Below are 26007 nucleotides of genomic sequence, written 5' to 3' on the forward strand. Positions count from 1 at the left end.
AATCCAACCGTAAAAGTTCAGGCAGGAATGCTAAAGCTAAAAAAGTAATGCATAAATGAAAGATCAAGCCATTTCACAGCAGCCCATTTCATATCTTGTTTGTGTGTCTAATTTCAGTCTTTGAATAATAACCTTTTAAATAATTCTTCATTGATTTATCCAGAATTGCTTTAGCAACTTCGAAGTTAATATCTCAATACCACTTTCTTTCTAGACGTTATTCATTTATCCATTTCCGTATATGCATTTCCATTGATATTTGAATTTAGCGCGATTTGTTCAGGTCAAGTCACTAGGAGCGCCACCGTCGAATTGTCTCCCGTTTTAGCAAGGCGAAATCCGTAAATGTCGCGTATTGTCTCTACTGTATTTGGTACTGCTCCCCAGAAATTTCCCTCGTTACAAACTCAAACGGTTTAAGGAGATGGCGGAGTTGTTTTAAAATTTCTATCTCCGATGACAACGGCGTTTCAGAACTCGAAGCATAATCAATTATGGCTTCAGCAATGGTTGTCCGAAGTTCCAGAAATCGCTCAATCATGTAGAACGTTGAGTTCCATCTAGTATTTACATCGAGTAAACTTTCTCAGGTGACCTTCCGCGATGTCGATTTTGACGCTCCTGAACCGCTCTTATTTTGGATATCGACTCACTAATGCACGTCATGGATGTAGCCGCTTCTGTAACCAAATTTAGGGTATGAGCAAAATATGGGAGCCGACGATTTTCGAATGACTTCTTTATAGCTGCTATCATATTAGAACAGTTATCTGTCATAACACTCATGACTTTGTCCCGTACAATACCCCAGTCCTTCAACACAGACAAAAGAGTATTGTTTATATCCTCAGCAGTATGCGGTGATGTATGTGTTTTATTGAAATGAATGTTTAGAACATTGTTTACATTGTGATAGTTTACTGTCTATTTTTAAAACAAGTACATCCACACTGTACTGGTCGGCGGAGCCATCTTCACAATATTGAAAGTAACTTTCAAGCGAAAACCACCAATGCAGAACCGTTACGTGCTATTAAAAATTCACATTTATTCGCAAAGTACAAAATGTCAACAATATGCAACAGGCTAAAGAGTACCCTCTAAAAATGCACAGTGACACCAAGGAAACTTCTCTCAGCCATGGTTTCTCTCCACAAGTCACAAGTTAGACATAGATTAGGGGCCGCTACGGACCTTAACTTGAAATTGTTTGAGACACGTTCATATTTCAAATTTGATTGCTTTTTGACACAAGAAATACACGGCACTTCGAATGAAGGAGCCAAAAGTTTCATCAATCGTTTGAACCCCTTTTTCTCAACAAGAGAAAAAGGCCGATTATCTTTACAGATAAAATAAAGTATGTGACTTACTACTGCAACAGGTCGGAGCCCTCCTTCAGAACAATGAGATGCTTTTTCAAATGCTTGGGTGACCGTGAAGAATGATTTCTTTCGTTGAAGATCGGCGTCACTGTCAACGTTACTTTCATGATCGTCAAAAGGATAAATCCTTGAAGTGGATGGTGATAAAGATAACGAAGGTTCATTTGACTTCGTTTGATGTACAATGCCACCCTTTTTACCGTCTGTTGTGCACAACCTGGCCAAAGCTGGGTGATGATAAGATAGGTGCTTGACGAAGTTAGTCGTATTTGCACCGAATTTTACGTATTTAGAACATTGTTTACATTGTGACATTACTGTCTACTTTTTTAAAGTGTATCCACACTGTACTGGTCGGTGGAGCCATCTTCACAATTGGAAGCAACTTTAAAGGAAAAACCACCAATGCAGAAACGTCATTTCATATTTATTCGCTAAGTACAAAATGTCAACAATATGCAACAGGCTAACAGTACCAACGCAAGACACACGCAGAACATTGACAAATGAATGGATAGCCAACAATATAAGAAGAATATCCTTGTTACCGGTCACTACCTCTTTTCCGTATTACAATTAGGCCATTAGACTTCCCATGAAATGTACTCTTCATTATAATTTTGTAGCTGTTGTTTAATTAATACCATTATTTCTTAAAATCGTAATTTCGATATCAGGAAAAATGTCACACAACAATACCGATACCACAACAATATTTATACTGAAATATCGAATATCTGGAGGAAAAGTATTGATATTTACTCATATCGATAATATCGCAACGTTCCTAACTTCGGCAAGAGTGGCCAACCTGGAGCTTGATATCAAATTAAAATTTAAAAATATGCTGCTGCAAAAGTTTAAACTAAGTTCAGTTAATACTGGCATGGATTTAACGATTCCACTTAACATGTGTGCTCTGTTGTTGACCGTGTTATGTTTTACCCTTGCGGATAAGAACGGTATTTTTCACAACACAAAAATAATGCCGATGGTTAAGAAGAAGTTGTTTGCACTTTCAGAAGAATTCAAGATGTAGTTTGTCGAAACTGATGGCATCATTCTTCGAAGTGCCCTTTGTGAAGTAAATATTGCAGTCGATGACAAGCATCAAAGAAACAATAAATCAGCACATTCAGTACAGCAAACATATACACTTCGAAGTCGAAACCTAAGCAAACCACTCTGGAACACGCCTTCGCTTAAGGATGTGAAAAGCAGCGGTCATTGCTTGAGTCAACGCAAAGATATCCAGGCTGAATGAAATATTATGGATCCTTCAAGGATCTATTGAGCTTAAAGCGCAAGCGACTTACTGTCACAAACATGGAAATGGGATAAAGAAAGTTCATGTAACTGGTTTAAACCTTAATAATAATAAACAAATTTAATAAAGTGATTTCATCAACACCTTTCTGTATGTATTTTCAGAACGTTTCTTTCCGCTCTTCTGACGATACTTTTCACCTTAAAATCCCTTCCATACTGATAACCGTCCACTTGGTCCTCTTAACGTGATTAACCACCGTGAGCAGTTCTTGTAGATCCTGCAGGCTGGTTGCAAGTTATTTATTATTATTATTATTATTATTATTATTATTATTATTATTTAGCTTATGGCTAGTACATATCTCTACATACAAACATTCAAAAATATAACAAACAATATAACACTTCAAACAATCAACCAATCTCAAAAACAGTTCACAAACTCAAATCTAATCCGTCCAACCATTGTACACCCCGTCAGAAGCACACACGACTCCTCCAGCTGACCGGAGTATGACTTCCTTGGACATTCAATGACAATATGACGGATGATCCGTTTCTTCTCACCACAACAGCACTCAGGGGAGGAGCGCATACACCACTTAGGCAACAATGACCCACATCGCCCACGACTGGTAAGGACTCTGTTGAGAAGAACCCAAGTTCTTCTGGGGAGGTTAAAACCAGGTGGTGGATGTTGAAGACTAAAGATGATGATGATGCTTGTTGTTTTAAGGGGCCTAACATCGAAGGTCATCGGCCCCTAATGGAACGAAATGGACGACATGATACATGATATTTAAAATTTGAATCCACTGACAAGAGTTTAAAAAAATGGTCATGAGAAATGAGTATGAGATTAAAACAGCAGTGGATCTTATTTTCTAATAAAAATAAGAGAAAATACAGGGAAAAAAGGAATAATGCATTGTCTGGTAGTGCAGATATATAACACATAATTAACATTAGACATTAAAATAACACATTAAAATACGCAACACAAAGTAAAATAAGTCAATGGGATAAAAGCGCAATTACACATACACGACGACAAAGGACATCATTAGACAAAAAACACTATCCCTCATAAAGCGGATGACGAGGTCTGCTGACCCGGGAGGTTAAGACTACGGCGAAGATCGACCAGGTCCATACACTCCGTAAGGATGTGTACCACGGTAAGATGGTCGCCGCAGGTACACACCGGAGGTGGTTCTCCTATCAAAAGATGCGAGTGAGTCACGATACCGTGGCCGATCCGAAGACGACATAATACCACGGCTTCCCTCCGCGAAGGGAAGCCCTCCATACCTTCGTTGTTCCTGTTATCGCTCTCAGCTTATTGGGAAGTGGAATGGACTGCCACTCCATCTCCCAATGGGACATAACCAGATGTCTCAGCTGAGAGCGAATATCACTTGCTGGAACCTTGAAAGGCAACGGGGGCAGTATAACTGCCTCATTGGCAGCCTGATCTGCTAACTCGTTTCCCTCTATGCCCATGTGGCTTGGGAGCCACAGAAACGTGATTCTGGTGCCGGCATCCGAACACCCGGCCAGCAGGTCCTGGATCCGCTGCACCAGAGGGTGCCGAGGGAAACAGGTATCAATAGACTGGAGCGAACTCAAGGAGTCAGTACACACAAGAAAGTGTCGGCACTCATCGTACAGTGCGTACCGCAGAGCTCCACAGATAGCATAGAGCTCTGCTGTGTACACACTACAGGTTTCCGGGAGAGCAAAAAGAAACCTATCATTGTCGACAACGAACGCACAGCCCACCTTCGTATCTGTCCTTGAACCATCCGTGTAGAAGACGAGTGAACCTGGATAGCGGCCAACAACGGACAGGAAGAGCCTCCGATAAATCGAAGGGTCCGTGTTTTCCTTCGGGCCAGTGTGCAGATCCAGGATTATTTCAGGTCGTCGAACGACCCACGGAGGTACCCCACTTGGTTGTCTGACAAGGCAAGGAACCGAAGGTACGTCAAACAATGTGTAACTGCTATCCAAGCGTATTCCAACCGGCCGCGTTGCTCGAGGACAAGCAGCGTACAGCAAACGGTTGACATTGTTGAATACGCAAGGATAGTTTGGATGAAGTGGCATCTGTCGCAAATTACCAGCATAGGTAAGAAGCATTTGCTGGCGCCTCAGATGTAAAGGCGGCACACCAGACTCAGCGAGCAGGCTAGCTATGGGGCTTGTTCGAAAGGCTCCCGTCGCCAACCGAACCCCGCTGTGGTGGATGCTGTTCAGCTTTGAAAGGACACTTGATCTTGCTGAGCCATATGCTGCACTGCCTTAGTCTAACAGGGATAAAGTACGTGCCCTATAGAATCGTAGGAGCACCGTGCGATCCGCTCCCCAATTAGTCCTACTAAGAAACTTCAAGAGATTAAGCCTCTTGGTGCATTGCACTTTTAGCTGCCGCACGTGTGGCTCCCACGATAATTTACTATAGAAAAGGAGCCCAAGAAATCGGTGTCAACAACTGGAAGAACGGCATTTCCTAAATAAAGCTCAGGATGGGGGTGAAGAGTACGTTGACGACAAAAGTGGACAACAGAGGTCTTTGCGGCAGAAAACCGAAAGCCATGTTCTAAGGTCCACTGCTTCACCCTTCTAATAGCTTGCTGTAATTGTCGCTCTGCGACTGCCATACTGCACGAACTATAGTGCAGAGCAAAATCGTCCACATATAGCGACGGTATTACTGCTGGACCAGCAGCAGCGACAATACCGTTTATGGCAATCGCGAACAGAGTTGACACTAAGGACCGATCCCTGTGGGACTCCATTTTCCTGAACGTGGTATTGCGAATATGTCCTCCCTACTCGGACACGGAGTAGACGGAGGGACAAAAAATTCGGAATAAATACCGGCAAGTTGCCGCGGAATCTCCACTGATGCAGGACTGAAAGGATACCATATCGCCATGTGGTCGTAGGCCTTCTCTAAGTCAAAGAAAACAGCTACCAAGTGCCGTTTGCGGAGAAACGCATCCTGGATAGAGCTCTACAGGCGTACCAAGTGGCCAGTGGTGGATCGAACGGCTCTAAAACCACATTGGTACTCGGACAAGAGTCCTTGTTTCTCCAGACACCACACGAGTCGGCGATTTACCACCCTCTCAAATAGCTTACACAGGCAGTTTGTAAGACAAATAGGTCTGTAACTTCCTGCTTACTTAGGATCTTTGTCAGGCTTGAGGGCAGGAATGATTATGCTCTCTCGCCACTGAGACGGAAAATCACCCTATACTCAGATTCGGTTGAACACACGAAGGAGATATAGTAGACTATCCTCACTAAGGTGTTTGAACATCTGGTTAGGGATGATGTCCCGTCCAGGAGACGTGTCCTTGCAAAGCGCTAAGGCGCTGCGGAGTTCCTACTCCGAAAAGGGCACGTTGTAGTCCTCTGAAACTTGGGTGGCAAAACTAAGGTGATGACGTTCTGCCTCCCGCTTCAGAGCGAGGAAATTACGATGGTAATTCCCGAAACCAGACACATCCGCGAAATGGCTAGCTAGATGGTTAGCAATCGAGAGTGGTTCAGTGACGATGTTGCCTGCAATGGAAATTCCCGGTACAGATGATGATCCTTGGATACCCGAATTACGTCGAAGTTTAGTCCACACTTGCGACGATGGAGTATGTGACGTCATAGACGACACACATCTCTCCCAAGAAGCCTTCTTACTTTGGCGAATAAGGACTCGCGCCTTAGCGCGGAGTTGTTTAAATGTTACCAAGTTGGCCACAGTAGGCTGTCTACGGTAACGTTTATGAGCTCGACGGCGTTCTCTGATAGCTGCTGCTACTGCTTCGTTCCACCAAGGAACGAGTTTTCGACGAGAAGGACCCGAGAACGGAATGGACTCCTCGCCGACAGTCCTCCCGGTATCGTCGTTTAAGACAGCTAGTGATGTGTACTTTGGCCAATCTGCATGTTTAAGAATCCATCGAGAGGGAGCCCCGATGGACTTATGTTTGAACAAAGTAAGAATGATGGGAAAATGGTCACTGTCACAGAGATCATCGTGTGTATTCCACCGAAACAGCGGAACCAACGTTAGGCTGCATAGACTTACTTACGTCTATGCGAGAATATCTGCCGTAACGTACACTGAAGTGTGCTGGTTCCCCTGTGTTCAAAATACAAAAATTCAGCTCTATTACTAATGTTTCCAGCTCTCTTCCCCGGGGGCAAGGCGTCTCAGAGCCCCAGATGGGGTGATGGGCGTTCAAATCTCCCAACAAGGGGAAGGGAGTTGGAAGCTTATAGATCAGTGACATCATTTTTGTTAAAAGGCTGGCCTGATGGAAAATAAACGTTACACACTGTTGCTATGACAGGCAGAGGAACCCGCACCACAATTGCTTCCAGTGGGGTCCGTAGAGGAACCTGTTCACTGTAAGTATCAGAACGGACAAAAAATGCCCACGCCACCAGACGCCCGGTGGGCATAATATCGTTCTGTCGAGTATAGTCTGAAATTTCTCAAGACCGTATGATGACCAGGTCTGAAGTTGGTCTCCTGAATACAGACTATACTCGCTGCGTACTCACTAATTAACTGAAATAACTCGGCAAGATGCCTGTCATAACCGTTACAATTCCACTGTAACAGTGCCATAGTGTGGACTATAAAAGGACAAAATGCTCGCAAGCCTAAACACTATCAACATCTACATCCGTAGATGTAGAGGACAGCGCGACATCCATTCCGTCATCAACAGACGGCGGGGATGCCGCCCAGAACTTCGACGTATTTCGGGGGCGAGCAGGTCCCCCACGAGGAGAGCGCGCAGGTTTGGGAGCAGAAGTACCTCCTGGCGCAGACTCATACACCCCAGATGGGGGGCATGACTTCTCCTTCGCAGGGGAAGTGCGAGAGCGCTCAGCAAGGGCGCTCTTCTTCGCCGCCTTCTTTTTTTCTGGTTTAGACGGGCTGGGAGATGGTTTCCCAGCCATGGTCGACGATGCCGCCTCCGCCGGCTGGGACTTGGCTTTCGCCGACCTGTTAGGGAGGGGAGACTGGGAACTGCCAGCCGGCAGACTTCTGGTTGGTCGAAGGTGGGGTGGTCCCCCCCTTCGAGCTTTTACTTTTTGCGACGTTGCTGGGAGCAGCAACAGTCGCCTTGGGCGCAGCGATCAGCACAGGTGACAATGACGAACCTGGAAGACTGAGCTATCATGCTGTAGTCGAGTTTACGGGCAGGTGTATTCGTGGAATTAAACTTACGGCGCGCTTCCTGGTAGGAAAGACCATCCAGGGTCTTGATCTCCTGGATCTTCTTCTCACTCAGATATGTCGGACAGTTCCGATCCCGAGGAGAATGAAAACCGGAGCAGTTAGTGCACTTGTACGGAGTTGTGCACTCCTCCCCGCCGTGAGCTACTCGTCCACATGTACCACATACAGACTGATTCGATCAGCGAGATACCATATGTCCGAATCGCTGGCATTGATAGCATCGCATAGGAGGCGGGTTGTACGGCCTCACATCGCAACGATAAGTTGTTACCTTGACTTTCTCTGGTAACACTGACAACTTGAAAGAGACAATGAAGGCACCAGTGGCAACGTCTTCACCGTTGACCTTGCGTGGAATGCGCCGGACGTGTGTCACGCCACAGTTCTTCATGTCTTCCATCAACTCGTCGTCAGTGTTCAAAATAAGGTCGCGGTGAAAGATGACTCCGCGAACCAGATTCAAGAACTTATGCTCCTCCACTTTGACGGGGATTTCGCCAAAGTGGTCGCACTTTAGCTACTGATCAGCTTGCAGTGCTGTACGGGTCTTCATAAGCAAACTACCGTTGCGCATTTTCCCGAGGTCAAGTTCGCCGTAGACTTAAGGAGGCTACACACGTTACGGTATAACTGTGCGATTTAACTGCAACGGTGAACAGCGCAGTAAAACTGAAAGCCATATAGCCTCCACACGGTACAGATAACTGCGTCGATCGACAGATCTCATCAGACATTTATCAAGGCAACATGTCATCGAGGGACGATGATGACGTACTAGCAGTGTTGGGCCTGTGTGTGTGTATAATGAAAAAGCAAAAGAAGACAAGCAGCGTGTGGTTTAAAAATTGGCTACTACAGAGAAAGCAATATTGACACGTAAATTTATTAAATGAGTTACGCTTCGTACTACAGAATAACAGCACGTTAGTCCTGTTCGGTCCGGTTCTATGGCTAAATGGTTAACGTGCTGACCTTTGGTCAGAGGGGTCCCGGGTTCAATTCCCGGCAGGGCGTAACATTGGAAATACAACTGTCACATGGTAATTTACAGGATATTGCATAATTTCCTTTAAGCATCTTATATTTAGGGGAAAAGGCTCCAAGACAGCTGCAGATAATACATTCCAGTTATCGGTTTCGCACAGTTATACAGTAACGTGCGTAGACGCCTTAACGTTGATTTTACGAGAAAATTATTATTAGCGTTACATGTAGTATGTGTTGATCATATAAGAAGTCCAATAGATGAAAGTACTACAGACGCGGAGTGTATATCTCGTCAGTGCCTGACGCCGTTATTTTAGATTGTTTAACTTCGTTTAACTCCTTTTTGTAAGACGTCTTAAGATTATTAATCTTTTTTACAACTACGTCTCTGTTGGCTTTGCAGTCAATTAATTTATATTTTTCAATCAACTTACTGTAGGCGCCGTTTCTTCTGTTCCGATTGTGATAATCTTTAGACTTTGTCTGCCAGAGACAATATTCATTTCTATAGCATTCAATGAAAGCTTCTAAATGCTCACAATATCAGCTTTGGTCTTCCTGAAACATGTTGTGATAACTTGTAGCGCGCACTATCTTAACGAGTGACTCACTTGAACTGAGCAATCGGCAGTCGCCACGGTCCACACGTTGCGATAAAACTGTGCAAACGCAATCGACACAGTTTTATTGGTTAGAAAAATGAACTTGCTCCGACGAACTGTGCAAGCAGAAATAACTGCAACGATTTACCATCCACACGTGAGATAAATCTCCGCAGTTCGGTTGGTGCAGTTAAATCGCACAGTTATACAGTAACGTGTGTAGCCGCCTTTAACCAGCTTAAAATCATGCCCATCGGTTCTGGTAGCGACCAGAAACCTAGGGAAGCTGGATCCCATTCCTTCACGCTGCGCATGTTCCCAGGGAGTTGAACCTCTCAGGGAAGCAAAAGTTAAAGACTTCGTGTGGGGGACCACCTTGAGAGGGGCGACTTCGTTTGGTAGCCATGCCCGAAAACTTCCTGCCCGAATGCCACCCACTCCGATCAGGGGTCTCTGTAGCCGAACCAAGCAGCCAAGGCCATACCCACCTGGTCATAGCAGGTACTGCCCGGGGCCCGATGTTGGACGATGCCTAATACGGGATGACTGAGGCAATGAGCACTAAGACTCCCTTCCTCCAGTCACCCGCAATAGCATGTACCCCATAGTGTGTACAGAGCACTAAATATAGAAAAAAAAAAAAAAATAATATGTCTTTCTGGCATTCGGCTGTGCGGAGACCTGTGTTGTCAGGCGGATACTACTGCCAAGGTACATGGCGCTCCCACTCGCAATGTTCCTGGGTGGGCAATTGCGGGCTTTTGGGCGTAATCGCACACGTAAGAGGCCCATCTCCGGGCAGAACGCACATCAAAATTTGGAAATGGTCTACAACTGACCCTAGGAAAAGCATTAAAAAATAAAGAGGGGACCATGGCCACACGACCCTTTTAGTCGCCTTCTACGACAGGCAGGGATTACCTGTGGATGTATTCAGCCTCTCCCACCCACAGGAGGTCAGACACATTATACCAATCCGCAATCAATGTCCGCGTCTAGGTCGCCCCTTTTAGTTGCCTCTTACGACAGGCAGGGGATACCGCGGGTGTATTCTACATGTGCGTCCCCCACCCGCAGGGGGCAGTATGTTTGGTCCGCGAGAGGTATTTTATTTCCCTCAAGTCCGCCGGCAAGCCGGTTATGACCCCCCTATCCGCCACGTGGGAGTATCACCTCTCTCCCTGCTACGCCAGCGTAGTAGGTTCGTGGTTGAAGACTAAAGAGGGCCTGCCATTCATCTGGAGCTGTGTTGGTCCACTCCAATTGGCATTCACGAGAACCGTTAAAGTTCCTATTAATGAGTTCCCTTCCAGTCTGAATGGGTGGAGATCTTGATTTCAGACGTCCATACCTAACAACCATGTCTTCACAAATGGGAAGAATTAGGTTCATTGTTATCTTCCTGAACTCGCGTATTAGGCTGTTTTGTTTGCGTATTCTTGGAGGTGTTATGTGGCTTAAGACTGCCAACCAAAAAAGAGGAGTAGATCTGACTGAGTCGCTGACAATGCGCATCGTCTGATTCAGAACAACATCAATATTCTTAGCGAAACAGACGGACAATACTCGGCTGTAGAGTATACCAATCCCAATGCTGTTTGCAAGTAGGTCAGTGTCATCGGCATACTATTTACCATCACTCCTTGAGTCTTTCCTTAAAGGGCATCTCGGAAAAATACGTTCTGAATAGATATCAACTAGTTTTGCGGAAAAAATGCTATTCTGAAAGGCGCATCGCATCTCCCCAACAGGACGAACGCTCCTTCCGTATGAGCTGTACTAAGACCTTGCCTGGTTTACCACCTCAAGGACATTGGAAACAATATATCTTGTTTCGCCATAATGTGCCAAAATGTAAGCTCACCCATACTCTTCTTCGACCGGGATCGAAACGCTGATCCTGGGATTATCTGCCATACACATGTGACGTTACATTTACAATCTCTGTAATAATTACAACTGCTGGACTCACCTTGCTGATGAGGAAGTCCTGTTCGTCGAAGTGGCGGCCGAACATCTTGGGTGCCTCTCCTGGAATCGGCTCGATCTTGATGCACACCTCCTGCCCCTTGCGCGCAGACTCTACGTTCTTGTGGTTGCTTTCGATGCTCGTAACGACACCGAGGTCTACGAACTGAAATAAGAGTTCAGAATGTTACGCTGGAAGAGGTAATTTATCTTCTGCCACACCAGAGGAACAGAAAAGAACGAGGAAACATAATTCAGAGCTTCATTTCACAACCCTTATTACACCTAAAAACATCAATGCTTTATTCCAGTGCCGGTTCTAGTTTTCTAATAGGTTCCTATAATAACAACCACAGCCTGGTAACGATAAACAGACTGATTTTCTTTCACAACAGAGCTCTGCAAAGACCGTCGCTCAGAATCTGTGAAGTCGAAGAGATATTCCCCAGATATTCGCAGGAGAAAGCTTAGGTCAAGCACAATCTGGCAAAGCCGTAGGACCAGATTAACACATAATTTCTTAATTGTTTGATATTAATAATAAAGAGTTCCTTTTGACGATGTTTAACCTCGTCTACAACATTGGAAACATCCCTGCAAACCGGCTGAAATTCCCTTTATAAGAAGACGAATTCTAAACGGTGCTATTTACTTATTGCAGGCTAATTAGTCTAATGAGAAACGCTCTGAAAGTGTTTAAAAACATTCTTAACTCTCTATAAAGAGAAAAATACCAGTAAAATTCTGTCTGTGTTTCGAAACAGTATTGGTATTACGGACGCCCTGGTATCGATCCATTCACTATGAAAAAGCTTTTGACAACACTAAAGATAATATTCATATTAACCGAAACGTATTTTTTTTGCTAGGGGCTTTACGTCGCACCGACACAGATAGGTCTTATGGCGACGATGGGATAGGAAAGGCCTAGGAGTTGGAAGGAAGCGGCCGTGGTCTTAATTAAGGTACAGCCCCAGCATTTGCCTGGTGTGAAAATGGGAAACCACGGAAAACCATCTTCAAGGCTGCCGATAGTGGGATTCGAACCTACTATCTCCCGGATGCAAGCTCACAGCCGCGCGCCTCTACGCGCACGGCCAACTCGCCCGGTCCGAAACGTATTGAGCTTGATACTGAAGATGTTTACTTCATCACGAGGTTGTATCGGAACTAAACGGCTCACATCAAAATTGGAGATCACTTGCAGGTCTTCATTAGCGAGCACGTTGTCGTCGGCAAATCGAAGATGGTTTACGTACTCGTTCATTGTCTTTCAAGGCAAAAGTTTACAGTTGGGACCTTGCTGGATCAGAAATGGCTTTTCTTTATTTTGAAGAAGGTGAAAATCCTCAGATCTTTCAGAATAAATGACAATGAATGACAATGTGGATACATACACTCATGTTCATAAGGTAAGGGATTTTGGAGATCTATGAGGAACATTGCGTCATGGGTATAAATGTCCAGATTAAACTACGGATGGACAGCACGGAAACATATGACATACATGGCACGCTAAGTCGCGAGTCTATAGAGAGGACATCCTGCAAGAGTACGTGCGATTTTTTCGTGGTGCATATGGGCCTAGGTTCTGTATGGTGAATAACCTGCTGGATGAGTCCTTGTAACATGAAGATATCTGTGTGGGCAAAGGTCTTTGGTACTGCGGTTCTGAATGCGTGTCGAGTGCGTTTGCCACACAGTATTCGAGTCGTAGGGAAGCAGGATGACCTTACGTGAGGCCGGATCATCGCAGATTTTAGAGGACGGACACAATCAGCGCGAGATCGGTCTGGGGTTAAATATTGCCCGCAGCATCATTTCACGGCTGCGGAGAAGATTCCAGGAGGGAGGACACATTCAACGGTAGTAGAGGCAAGGTCGACCACTTGCTACAACCCAGCGTGAGGATCCTTACCTTGCCCAACATGCACGAAGAGATCCTACAGCACAGCACATGCTACAGCAGCCTCCGAGTCACGAATCTCCCGTCAGACTGTCAGTTTCGAGAGGTTGCTCTGGATGCTAGGCGACCCGCCAGATGCATTCCCCTCACGCAAAAGCAGCGCATGACTGGTCAATTGTGGTGTCTTTTACACCGTGATTGGATCCAGGAATAGTGGGACAATTTCCTGTTTACAGATGATTCGCGGTTTAGCCTGGAGAATGATTCTCTCCGACTGTTCACCTGAGATGCAGTTGGGGCACTTTACAACCCTGCTAATACTGTGGAAAGGGACCGAAATGACAGCGCCAGTGCTCTCGTCAGGAACAGGATTATGTTAGGAGCACGTACTCCATTGCATGTTTCCTAGGGGTACTGTGAAGGGTGCGGTCTATAGAGAGGACATCCTGCAAGAGTACGTGCGATTTTTCGTGGTGCATATGGGCCTAGGTTCTGTATGATGAATAACCTGCTGGATGAGTCCTTGTAACATGAAGGTATCACATGTATAGAGAGTGGTCAGCTCATTCTCCGAAATTAAATACAATTTAAGATGCATGGGACGCCCTAGGCCGAAGAATTGCAGCACTAACATCGTCACCACGGACCATTATTGACCTCCAGCAATGGGATACGTTACCACAAGCGATGCTAGACGGCCTGATCATCTGGCGAGCCGTTGTACAGCTTGTATTACCATGCGAGGTCATCACATCCCATACTGACGTTCTGTATGCCACCGACGGAGGGGCACCACACACGGTCAGTGCCACCCACTGACCATGTCCGGTTTTCCTGCATATCTTGTATCAGTATCACTCTGCCACGAGTCACATTGTTGCCAGGACACATTTTAGTGCACACATTATTGCCGTACCCCATGTTTTCCCGTGGATCTCGAGGATCCTTTACATTATGAACATGAGTGTATTTGATGTAATGCATCCAAGAAGATTATGTTTCTAAACCGTGGATTAAACAAGTCAGTTCGTACAGTAACGTAGATGGAGACCTGCCGAAACTTCGGTTGCTCTTGTTAGGGGAAGGATCTACGATGCACGATAATTCTGCTAAGGTGTGGTGGTGGTGGTGGGGTCACAGAGCTCGGTGTGCGTATTATTAAAGCCGTATTCGAATCTGGCGCTGTCACACACAGCTAACGCGTACATTTTGTTCACTTAAAATGCTTCACTTAGAAGTATACCATCTCAATGATGAACGCAATCTAGACTCAAGAGCATCTCTGGATTCGCCTTAGTGAGTTATATTTAACGCTGTCAGTACTGGGTAGTTTTTAATTGGAATTCACTGTCAAGTAAACGATGGGAACACCACCACGAAGCATATCAAGAGACGTTACACATTCTCAAGGCAGAAACGAAAGTAACATAGGGAACGGCGAATGAGAAATAGTTACTGCTAACTGTATTTTGAAAATTCTATGAAATTACACGTTTTTCAGACTGACTACAACTGATGATAAAGATAATTATTTGATATTCTGTGCTGGCTGACTGTCTTTGTAGGCGACTTTCTTATGTTAGTCGCCTCCTTGCCCCACTCCAGTAACGAAAAGGAGGGGAAGGGACTGAAGTGGTAGTGCTGAAGGCACAGTGTGTGTATTGCTATACACACGGTGTCCATTTCAATCACAACAGTCTTGTAGCAGACTGTTTACCTGTAGCAGTGCGTTAAGCGAGGTGGAGGGACGCCATGCTTTGTTTATATCGAGACAACATTTCTGTGCATGCGTGTACACGTGTGCATGTGCACTCAACGCCACAAAAATTGGACGTCGCAGATGATGACTTTCTTGTTTGAAAGAGGATGAACATACTGTGTAGACGGTAGAATTCCAAGTATCTCTCCAGCTACCGGCTGTCCACAGCTTACGAAAATCCTCACGTTTGGAGACTATATAAAATTAAATATTTCTTTGCCGACCAATTTCGTGAGGCTGAGCGTATTTCTTGTCAAAACCTTAACCTTCCTTCAGGAACCAATTGGAGATCACTGGAAATGTAAACAAATCACTAGCGACATCAAGAGGTAATGATACCGAAAACAGGTAAAAGTTTCTGGACATGCACAATAAATTGAAGTATGTAATAGAAACAACCAAAAGCTTTCAGACCCAGAAGTTGGAATTTTTTAATTTTTTTGCTATTTGCTTTACGTCTCACCGACACAGTTAGGTCTTATGGCGACGAAGGGATAGGAAATGCCTAGGATGTGGAAGGAAGCGACCGTGGCCTTAATTAAGGTACAGCCCCGGCATTTGCTTGGTGTGAAAATGGGAAACCATGGAAAACCATCTTCAGGACTGCCCACATTGGAAAATTTTGGAAGTCTTATAGTCCTGAAATGATTTTTTACTAAATGAATACAGTACTGCCTCACGGTGGACAGTGCGGGAAATTAATTAAAATTCCAGTTAATAGCCTGGTACCTACACAATCGATGCACATAGGTTTGGAGCGAAGGAACATTACTGCGTAAGTAGCATAACATAGAAACCCAGCCCACACAACTGAGTACGTTAGGATTATAGCTATACCTACACAATTATGTAGGAACGGTCTGAAAGGATTAAGTGGGAGAACACTTGATATCTTCGCAAAGGTAAATGAACAGCTTATGGTACACAATGAAGTGAATAAATCATTACGCTGTCTGTTAGCAGAGCGGAACGAAGTTTTCATCGACGAAGGGAATAAAAAGAAACAAAAAATAAACGTGAGGTCAACAATGAACACTCGACGACTGTCGAATTTTGTGCTGTTATTCACAGAAAGAAAAGAGTGAAAACCGTTTAATAGTATCCCGGATCCATACTGGAAGAACTAGCGCCGCTGGACAACGGCCGATAACTTAAAATGTGTTTATTCAAAGCACATTAGGTATCTTAGTGAGTTTAAGTACTGATTTTTTCTAACAGAGGTTTGCAAAATGCCGCAGCTAATCAGGTCCAAAATTCGTTACTGCGATTGGTCTTTCATCCGCATGTGCTGCTCACTCAGTTTTAGACACCTGGAACCGCCACTGCCTTATTCCATGAAAAGAATAAAGGCCTTCATAGAACAAAATTATTTTCTTACGAGTGTGAACACATTCGATAATAATACAATTCAGAATGTAAATGAATTATATAATAATAATAATAATAATAATAATAATAATAATAATAGCAGAGGAACGGATGTGTTGTGTCTCTCCACCCTTCAAATATTCCACTAATTCTACCAGGTTTGAAAACGCGATCTTGTAATCCAGCAGCTGACACTACCACCAATCCACAAATGCAGCTATTAAATCAATTTATCAAACTAAAATTGCAACGTTACGTATCCTCCACGTGTTACCACGGCAGGATATCTGTTCTCGATCCATCGACACTTTCAGTCGCGGAGTTAGGAACTCTAATACATCAAAGCATATTTTCTGTCAAATATTTCCGTGTCATAGAGATTTACATACCAATTAAACAACTCGCGTATCAGAGACAGTTACCGTGTATTTCACAACATAAGCCGAAAGCTCAACATAAGCTCACCCCACAACGTTAGTAGAAAGTAAAGAAAATTAAATTTATATACAATAGCAGATCTGCCCTTTGAGTTCACGTTTCAACAGTGCTGGTAGTGATTATTGTATTAAGGAGAAGCACAATTAGGCAACCATCCTCTATTAACAATAAGAGGGAAAAAATGGAAGGGATCCGACACTTCGAGAAGTAAAGTTATCGGCCAAAGGAAAACAAGGGCCACGAAGGGCACGAAAATGATTCACTCCTTACGCCTCGAATGCTCTAATACCGCCGCGGTCGGAAAAGAACAAGAGTTAACCAAAGGAGATGGGATAGGATAGATTAAAGTGAGCAGCCTGGCACAAGTAAGTGCAAGCAATGCCAAGCCTCAGTTAAGGGTCCCGTGGTCGCCAACCCACACTCAATAGTTAAGAGTCTCTGCGGTCCCTTTTAGTCACCTTTTACGAGGCCAAGCGCATTAGCTAGCCCGGCAACGGGCGCGTGGTGAGCGAATCTCTCACTCTTCAACACCATACTGCCTCTTCGAAAAGAAATGGGCAACGGGTAGTTTGTAAGAAGTGGATATAGGCTACCACATGTAAGGAAATTGAAATGGACATAGTCCCGACATGTGTTGTATCCTCATGACCACAAAATGTGTCCAACTTCTTGTCGTAACAATTGCTGTTTTATTGCCATTTCATCAGTAATGAAGGAGCACACTTTTTCGGGCTCATGCATTCTTTCATTTTCCATGATAAGTCTGTCCTTGACGAGATCTGTCATTCCTGTTTGGCACGATGTGTCTCCCAGGACCCTAGGTAACGACTCAGTATGCTCATAGAAGGCAATTTAGATAAATGATTTCGTGCGTAAGCATAACCCTTCGAAGAAATAAGTTGCCAAATAATGCACTGTTTTATGTAGCTTTCTGACCAGCGGAGTGACAGTGTTTTGGGTGTTCGCTCGAAAGTACAGGAAGCGTGAGAGTGGAGAGGCGTGTAGTACATAGCAGAAGGTGATGGTGGAACACACCAACATACCGTATATCTTTCCAATATTATCAACTCCAAATACGAAACGATACCGGTTTGTTGCACTGTTGGTCTTTCAAATAAATGCTCTTAGTGGTTGTTGATTTTATGGAAAAGTGCAGCTTGAATCATCCCCACCCCGGCAACGGGCGCGTGGTGAGTTGGAACGAGATTTAATTGGTGATTTAAAGCTTTCTGTATTTATTTTCATAATAATTATTGTATTTTACAATATTTCAGTTACAAGTGTAGGATATTGTACAGGTGCGTGGTGAGATTTTCTCTTACCCATGAAATTAATGAAAAAATTCATCTTTACAGTACATATTTAGATGTAATTGTTAACTTAGAGCTTCGTGTATTTATTTTCTTAATAATTATTGTATTTTACAATATTTTGGTTAGAAATGTATGATATTGTACGGGCGCGTGGTGAGATTTTCTCTCACCCATGAAATGAATGAAGTCTGCACGATGGGGAAGAAGAAAGTTAGAGCCTGCCAGCGCGCCGGCCGACCGACCGACTGACTGAGAGACATACTAGTAGCGCTGAGTTGTGAATTAAAAATGGAGAAATTGTACACTAGTTCAATGTTCGCGCTCTCAGCCGGAGTAGAAAGGCGTATAGTGCACAGCAGAAGGCGATGTTTCCATAAAAGGAATGCTAGGGGCTTTTACGTCGCACCGACACAGATAGGTCTTATGGCGACGATGGGATAGGAAAGGCCTAGGAGTTGGAAGGAAGCGGCCGTGGCCTTAATTATGGTACAGCCTCAGCATTTGCCTGGTGTGAAAATGGGAAACCACGGAAAACCATCTTCAGGGCTGTTGATAGTGGGATTCGAACCTACTATCTCCCGGATGCAAGCTCACAGCCGCGATAAAAGGAATGAAGGCCACCGTGGAACAAAAGTTTCTTCTTACGAGCGTGAACATTCAATAACAACACAATTCAGAATTTAAGTAAATTAAATAATAATAATAATAATAATAATAATAATAATAATAATAATAATAATAAACATACACCATTTCTTGAAGAGTTTTGAATGGTGCAGTTTTTTTTTTTTTTTGCAAACTTGAAGGAAATGGATTTTTGGTGGAACACCTGGGTGGTGCGAGTAACAGCGAAAGAAAGGGAAATCATGAAGGGCGCGAAAATAAAAGTTTCCCTAGGCCTGTCGAGGTCCGAAGAGAACAAGACTGGCTAAGGGAGGTTGGATAGAAAAGTTGAAAGTTAGGTGGCTGGCAAAAATATCACAATAATGGCCCCACTCTTTTCTACATACACTAATCAGCCAGAAAATTATGACCACCTACCTACTATCGATATAAACCCGTCCAGGCGATAGCAGCGTCACCTAACTAGGAATGACTGCTAGTCAAGACACACGCACGGTGCATATACCTGTAGTATCAGTGAGCGTGCTGTCCGCGGAAGGCGCGCGATCTATCTGAGATAGATCGAGGGCAGATTGTGATAGCGCGGAGGATCGGCACGAGCATTTCGGAAAGTACACGACTTGTCGGGCGTTCGAGGAGTGCTGTGGTGTCTTCAACAAGTTGCGAAACCAAGGTGAAACCACGTCCAAACGTCAAGGGGTTGGGCGGCCACCCCTCATTACAGATGTCGGAAGCCGTAGGCTGGGTAGACTGGTAAAACAGGACAGGCGGTGAACTGTGGCGGAACTAACATCAGACTTTAATGCTGGAGAGATTAGAAGTGTGCCTGAACACACAGTGCACCGAACACCCATACGGATGAACCTCTGCAGCCGACGACCCATGCATATTTTTCATCCGAGGTGACTACAGGGCTCCAAGCGGCGAGGTAGAGGAAACGCTGTACGTTCACGTACTACCACTACATACTAAAATGATCATAACTTCTGAACCATTTATGCAAATAATCATCAACACCACGACTGAAATAGGCAACTGACCATCGTCACTGGACGTTAGCGCGTGGTAGAGCGTTGGATGGTCTGATGAATCCCGTTACCTTCTTCATCATGCCGATGGGAGGGTGCGAATCCGTCATCTTTCACGGGAACAAGCGGAGAACAAGCTGGTGGCGGCTCACTTGTGCTCTGAGGAACATTCACGTGATCACCCATGGGTCCACTGGAGCTCATGCAAGACACCATGACGGCCGAGAAGTATCGTACACTGGTCGCAGACCAGTACACCCCTTCATGACGATCATGTTTCACATCGGTAGTGGCATTTTTCAACAAGATAACGCCCCACGTCACAAGGCAAGGAGTGTGATGGAGTGGTTCAAGGAACACAGTGGCGAGTTGCAATTGAAGTGCTGGCCCCCAACTCGCCAGATCTTAACCCGATCGAACACATCTGGGATGTGATTGAACATGGCGTCAGAGCGTATCACCCCCTCCCCGGAATTTACGGGAATTAGGTGACGTGTGTGCAGATATGTGCCAACTCCCCCTAGCGACCTACGAAGGCCTCACTTCTTCCATGCCAAGACGCGTCGTCGCTGTTATCCGTGCCTAAGGCTATTAAGTAGGTGGTCATAATGTTCTGTACTACTGATGAGAGAAATACCTCAAGTATTGTTGTAATCAACTTCCTCAAACGTGAGTGTATAACCAATCACTCTTCCCATTCCAGGAAGATAGTATAATATTTTGCCTGCTGCCATTTTATGATGGATACAGTACTTTTGTATCCATCTTTTGGCACAGGCCAGAGTAAAGTGTAGTTTCCACCGAAATCCCAGTCTCATACATGGCTGTGACAATATGGAAGCTGCTGGGGTATGGGTGGTGCTGAGTAATGACATTCGGAGCAAGACTAGTGCATCCGAGTGTTATGAAAGGTGTTGTTCATAGGGTCAGTCGTGCTGCATTAGCACTTTCTGACCCAGTGAGGAAAGCAATGGCAAACTACCTCACTCCTCATCTTGCCTAGTACACCTCATTTCGGTGCTGCCATTGGTTTTTGCGGTTTCCTTATAACCCCATAACCTTTGGTGGTGCTATTTGAGGATCCAACCAACCTCTGGGCTGATGACCTAACAGACAGACAGTTAATGTCCATAATGACCATAAAACGTCCTTCATTTGCAAACCACCAGAAAAATTATCTAGTATGTCCAATATTTCCGGAGGTTCTACTGGAGATTTCACTTTCGGAAGGTTTTCCTGCCCTTGATCCAAAACCTCCCATGATTTTCTTGGACTCTACAAGTTTCCAATCGTTCCCTGTACGTAACACGCTCTCAACAAGCGACCGGCGAATCTGGATTTTGCGGACGGCTTTTGTCTTCTAGAACACGGAGATGAAGCGGAAAGATAAGCCGAGGCTACGAAGGTAATGCTAAAAATCAATGAAAAAAAAAAAAAAAAAAACGGGATATGGTTACAGAATTGAACATCACACAGCATAGGCTCAGGGAACAGGTCATGGAGAAAGTAGACAAATTCTGCTAGTTAGGGAGCATCATCGCCACCACACATCGAGGGACAAGATAGGACATTAACAGCAGCATCAACAGTCAAAACTGCCTTTGCAACAGATCCAAGGAATTAGGGATGAAAACCAAGCTACGAATATTCGACAAGACGTGAAGTCTGTCCTACTCTACGGAGGAGAGACCTGAAAAGCAACAAAGAACCTGCCCCACAAGCTGCAGGCGTTCATTAACCGATGGGTGAGGAGCATACTGACCAAATGTCATTTCCAATGTTACGCTTCAGGAACGGACCAATCAAAAGTCTGTAACTGGAAATAAGAAATTTGCGATGGGTGCGATGTACGTTGCGGCTGCCGGACGACGCATACAGAAAAGAGAAACTTGACTGGAACTTGCAACGAAAGAGGAGGAAAGGCAGGCCAAGGATGGCACGGCGGTTGATAGTAGAAGCGGAAGATCATCAACAGGGAAAGAGCTGGAGTGATGACGATGAAGATGATGAAGATGATGATGCTCTTTGTTTAAAGGGGCCTAATATCTAAGGCATTGGCCCCTAATGGTGCGAAATGTAATTACAATTTAAAAGTTCATAACCATCCACTGACCAGAATAAAAAAAAAATCCGTTGAACGAATGGATGGATATGGATTTAAAACAATCAGCGAATCCGACCCAGAAACTACCATAAACAATAGTATTACTGACAAAGGGACTGCTTCCAAAGTGCAATCACAGTCTAATACATACAGTAGCGAAGCTCTGACGATATTTTTCATCCGAGGTGACTACAGCGCTCCAAGCGGCGAGGTAGAGGAAACTCTATACGTTCACGTACTACCACTACAGACTAAAATGGCCATAACTTCTGAACCATTCATGCAAATAATGTCCCGACAAGGTTATTGGATTCCTTATAAAATACTGGAGGAGGTCAAACAATTTATTTCGATGAGGATTACAATAAACTTGTCAGGACATTATTTGCACGAATGGTTCAGAAGTTATGACCATTTTAGACTGTGGCGGTAATACGTTCCCTGTTGTCTGCTAGCAAGTTGCCTCTACCTCGCCGCTAGAGGTGCTAGTGTCACTCCATCTGTCAAATGGATGAACCTTCCTCTTATTAGAGCTTCGCGACTGTATATATTAGACTGTGGTACAATCCTGAATTGAGGATGGTTGTTAGTGGGTACAAAAGAACAGAGCCTGGCACAGGGGCTAAGTTGCAAGATGGTGGCTATACATACGTTATTATGGAGAAAGCTGACTCAGGGGAGACAACTTAGGGGCGATTGCGCAAGATAGCGGCCGCGTACAACTTCCTAGTGCTAGGGCCCCCGAGGCAAGATTACTGCTATACATTGGTTATATGAGACTATGTTTTTAAGGAGATGGACCAGGAGCTAATGGTGCTACATTGTTCTTATAGGCCTATATCTACAGAGCTGACCCAGGGGCTCACAACTTGTAACATGACCTACTACTTTTACCAGCCTAACTTCCGGGAACTGAGGCAAGGGCTACTATGCAGGATAGCTGCTATGCTCAATTCGTATAGACCTAACTACAGGACTGCCTCAAGGGCTCACGACTTGTAACTTATGACCTATTAGTTTTATCAGCATGACATTCGAGAGCTGAAGCAAGGGTTACTATGCAAGATGGCTGATATGCTCTATTCGTATAGACCTAACTACAGGGCTGTCTCAGGGGCTCCCAACTTGTAACTTATGACCTATTAGTTTTATCAGCCTAACATTCGAGAACTGAGGCAAGGGCTACCATGCAAGATGGAGGCTATACTCTATGGGTCTTACTAATAAAAAGTCCTTATACCGTTGTTTAACTCTTGTTTAGTTATAGAGTGAATAAACCCTGTATACGCGTTTTACATTTTTCTTACTAATAAACGGGGTATACGCATTGTATTACTAAACAACACGTATACACTCGTTCCCCAAGGAGTAGGAATATCTTCCTGCAGTTCACTGACGTATTTCGCACGTTCACCGCCTTTATGATCGCTTCTGCTGGTTATCTACGAGCAAAACTTTCCGGAAAGTCGCACAGTAGCACGGCATATCGAAAAGGCAGTGGCAACACTAAGTGAGACAGCTGGAAATTCGCTTATACTGATATCAAAATTTCTTCAGCTTGCTTGTGTAATGAACGCCAAAAAAATAAATGGAATGGCTTAAGAAAAGATCAATAGCTACTAACTGGGATAGTACGGAAAACGTAATCAATTGTAATTGAATCGGCGAGTTGAAAAGGGTACATATTCCAAAATCCTTACTTTTCAGGAGAAAGGAAAACCTGTTTTGTAGCTAAACGAAAGGTTAGATCAAAAAAGTTTCTATCAGGCATTTATACATCATATTTCTACGTATTCAACTACAAACTATGGAAATCATATTACGTACGGTTTTCAAGTTATACCATTTTTTATGTCAAGGAATATGTCCCTTTTTATACTCAAATTTGAGAAAGATCTAAGATCTTTGTAGAGATAGATAATGTATAATAAACTCGCAATTTTAAGTCTATTAAGCAGTAACACGTTATTACACAAACATACGCCCAACCATCATTTCTTTTATAGTTATTCATTGTCATTGCGTGAGACAGCTGGAAATTGACTTATATTGATATCAACATTTCTTCAGCTTGCTTGTGTAATGGACGCTAAAATGATATGGAAAAGCTTAAGAAAATACCAAAAGCTCCTAACTGGGGTAGTACGGAAAACGCAAGCAATTGTAATTGAATAGGCGAGTTGAAAAGGGTACACATTCCAAAATCCTTACTTTTCAGGAGAAAGGAAAAACTGTTTTGTAGCTTAAAAGAAAGGTTTGATAAAAAAAGTTTCTATTAGGCATTTGTACATCATATTTCTGCATATTCAACTACAAAGTATGGAAATCATATTACGTATGGTTTTCAAGTTATGCCACTTTTTATCTCGAGGAATATGTCCCCTTTTATACGGTAGGTACTCAATTGAGAAATATCTTTGTAGGGGCAGATAGTGTATAATAAACTCGCAATATCAAAGGTCTATTAAGCTGTAACACATTATTACACAAAAATACGCCCAACCATCATTTCTTTTATAGTTATTCATTGTCATTCCGTCTCTTTAAAGTGTTTTACTTTACGAAGATGTCTAGCTTCCATAGCCTCTGAATGGTGTACCGTATGTCTTCTATGTTTAAAATATCGTGAAGATCATCAACGTCATCGTCCATTCTTTCAACGTGTGTTCAATGTTAAATGGATAAGTCGAATATTTCACAACGATTATATTAGTCGACAATAAAAACCACGACAATAAACTGCTCACTCGTTTCTTTTTTCCGCTACATGCTGCTATACACCGCTCATACAAGGGTCCTGGACTGTATAAGCAATTCAGTGAATAACTATAACAGATGTATACACAGGAGGCTTATATACGGTTTATTAGTAACGAATTTCGCGTAAACGGTGTATAAACCTTGTATAAAAGTTATACACCGTTTATTAGTAAGACGGTATTCGTATAGACCTAACTAGAGGGCTGGCTGCCTCAGGGGCTCAAAACTTGTGACTTATGACCTATTAGTTTTACCAGTCTAAATTTCGGGAACTGAGGCAAGGGCTACTATGCAAGATGGCTGCTGTACATTGGTTATATTAGACTAACTTTAAGGAGCTGGGTTATCGCTCATCCTTCTAACCAGCTAACCTTCATAACTTTTGTCTAGCACAGGAGCTAGTGGTGATACCTGGGCTTTTATGGCACTGACTTAGGGAGAGCTGTGCTAGAGCTTTTCGCGTATTGGGCTAATGCGGGGGTTTCAACCTCCTAACCGGATGCCCTTCCTAACCAGTCTAGTGCAGGGCTGCTAGCGTATACATGTAATATAGTGTTTCAGGCTCTGATGGGACTAACCCGGGGAGAGCTGCACTAGGTCTCTCTTGAGGAAAGACAGCGGCTCAAAGCTTGGAGGTATGCAGGTGTTAGGTTACAAGGCAACCGAGATTTTAAAAGGTAGAAACCACTATTAACACCACAGCGAGGGTTGTAATCTCGTGTTATCGAGGTGTAGCCAGTACTCTACTTGCTCCATGAGAGCTCTAACATCGACTAGTTAAAGCTTGGAGGTATGTAGGTGTTAGGGTTACAAGTCAACCGGGATGTTAGAAGGTAGAAACCGCCATTAACACATCAGCAGAGGTTGTAAGCCTGTCTTACAGAAGTGTAGCAAGTACTCTACTCCCTCGGCGAGGGCGCGACCGCATAAAGGACAAGAGAGCTATATGGCTAAAGGGCTTAATGGTAAAAAAGCAAAAGGGCTAAAGGGCAAGCGGGTTAAATGGCAAAAGGACTAAAGGGCAAAAGGGCTCACATTTTTTCTAGTATTTAGGGTGCCTCTCCTCACTTTATCCGGGCTTGAAACCAGCTCTACGGCTAGAGGCGGAGTTCACACCCTAAGGAAGGGAGAATGTTGGAAAAGAGTTTGTACCAGTATAGCTACTTGATCCACTATATGCTACAGAAGGATGACTTAGGTGAGGGTGTGGGTGAGGGCTGGGAATGTAGGAAG

General features: G+C 44.0%; 1 protein-coding gene across 3 annotated transcripts in view; it reads right to left on the reverse strand.

Annotated features, from left to right (window-relative positions):
* eIF5B (eukaryotic translation initiation factor 5B) overlaps nt 1–26007 on the reverse strand; it is a 501408-nt gene that overhangs the window by 99379 nt on the left and 376022 nt on the right. For all 3 annotated transcript variants that reach the window (XM_067136000.2, XM_068225162.1, XM_067136001.2), the window contains exon 21: nt 11479–11640. In XM_067136000.2, coding sequence (XP_066992101.2) covers nt 11479–11640 — 162 coding nt within the window. The remainder of the gene's footprint in view (nt 1–11478; nt 11641–26007) is intronic.

The sequence above is a fragment of the Anabrus simplex genome, chromosome 1, assembly GCF_040414725.1.
Source record: "Anabrus simplex isolate iqAnaSimp1 chromosome 1, ASM4041472v1, whole genome shotgun sequence".
Classification (NCBI taxonomy): Eukaryota; Metazoa; Arthropoda; class Insecta; order Orthoptera; family Tettigoniidae; genus Anabrus; species Anabrus simplex.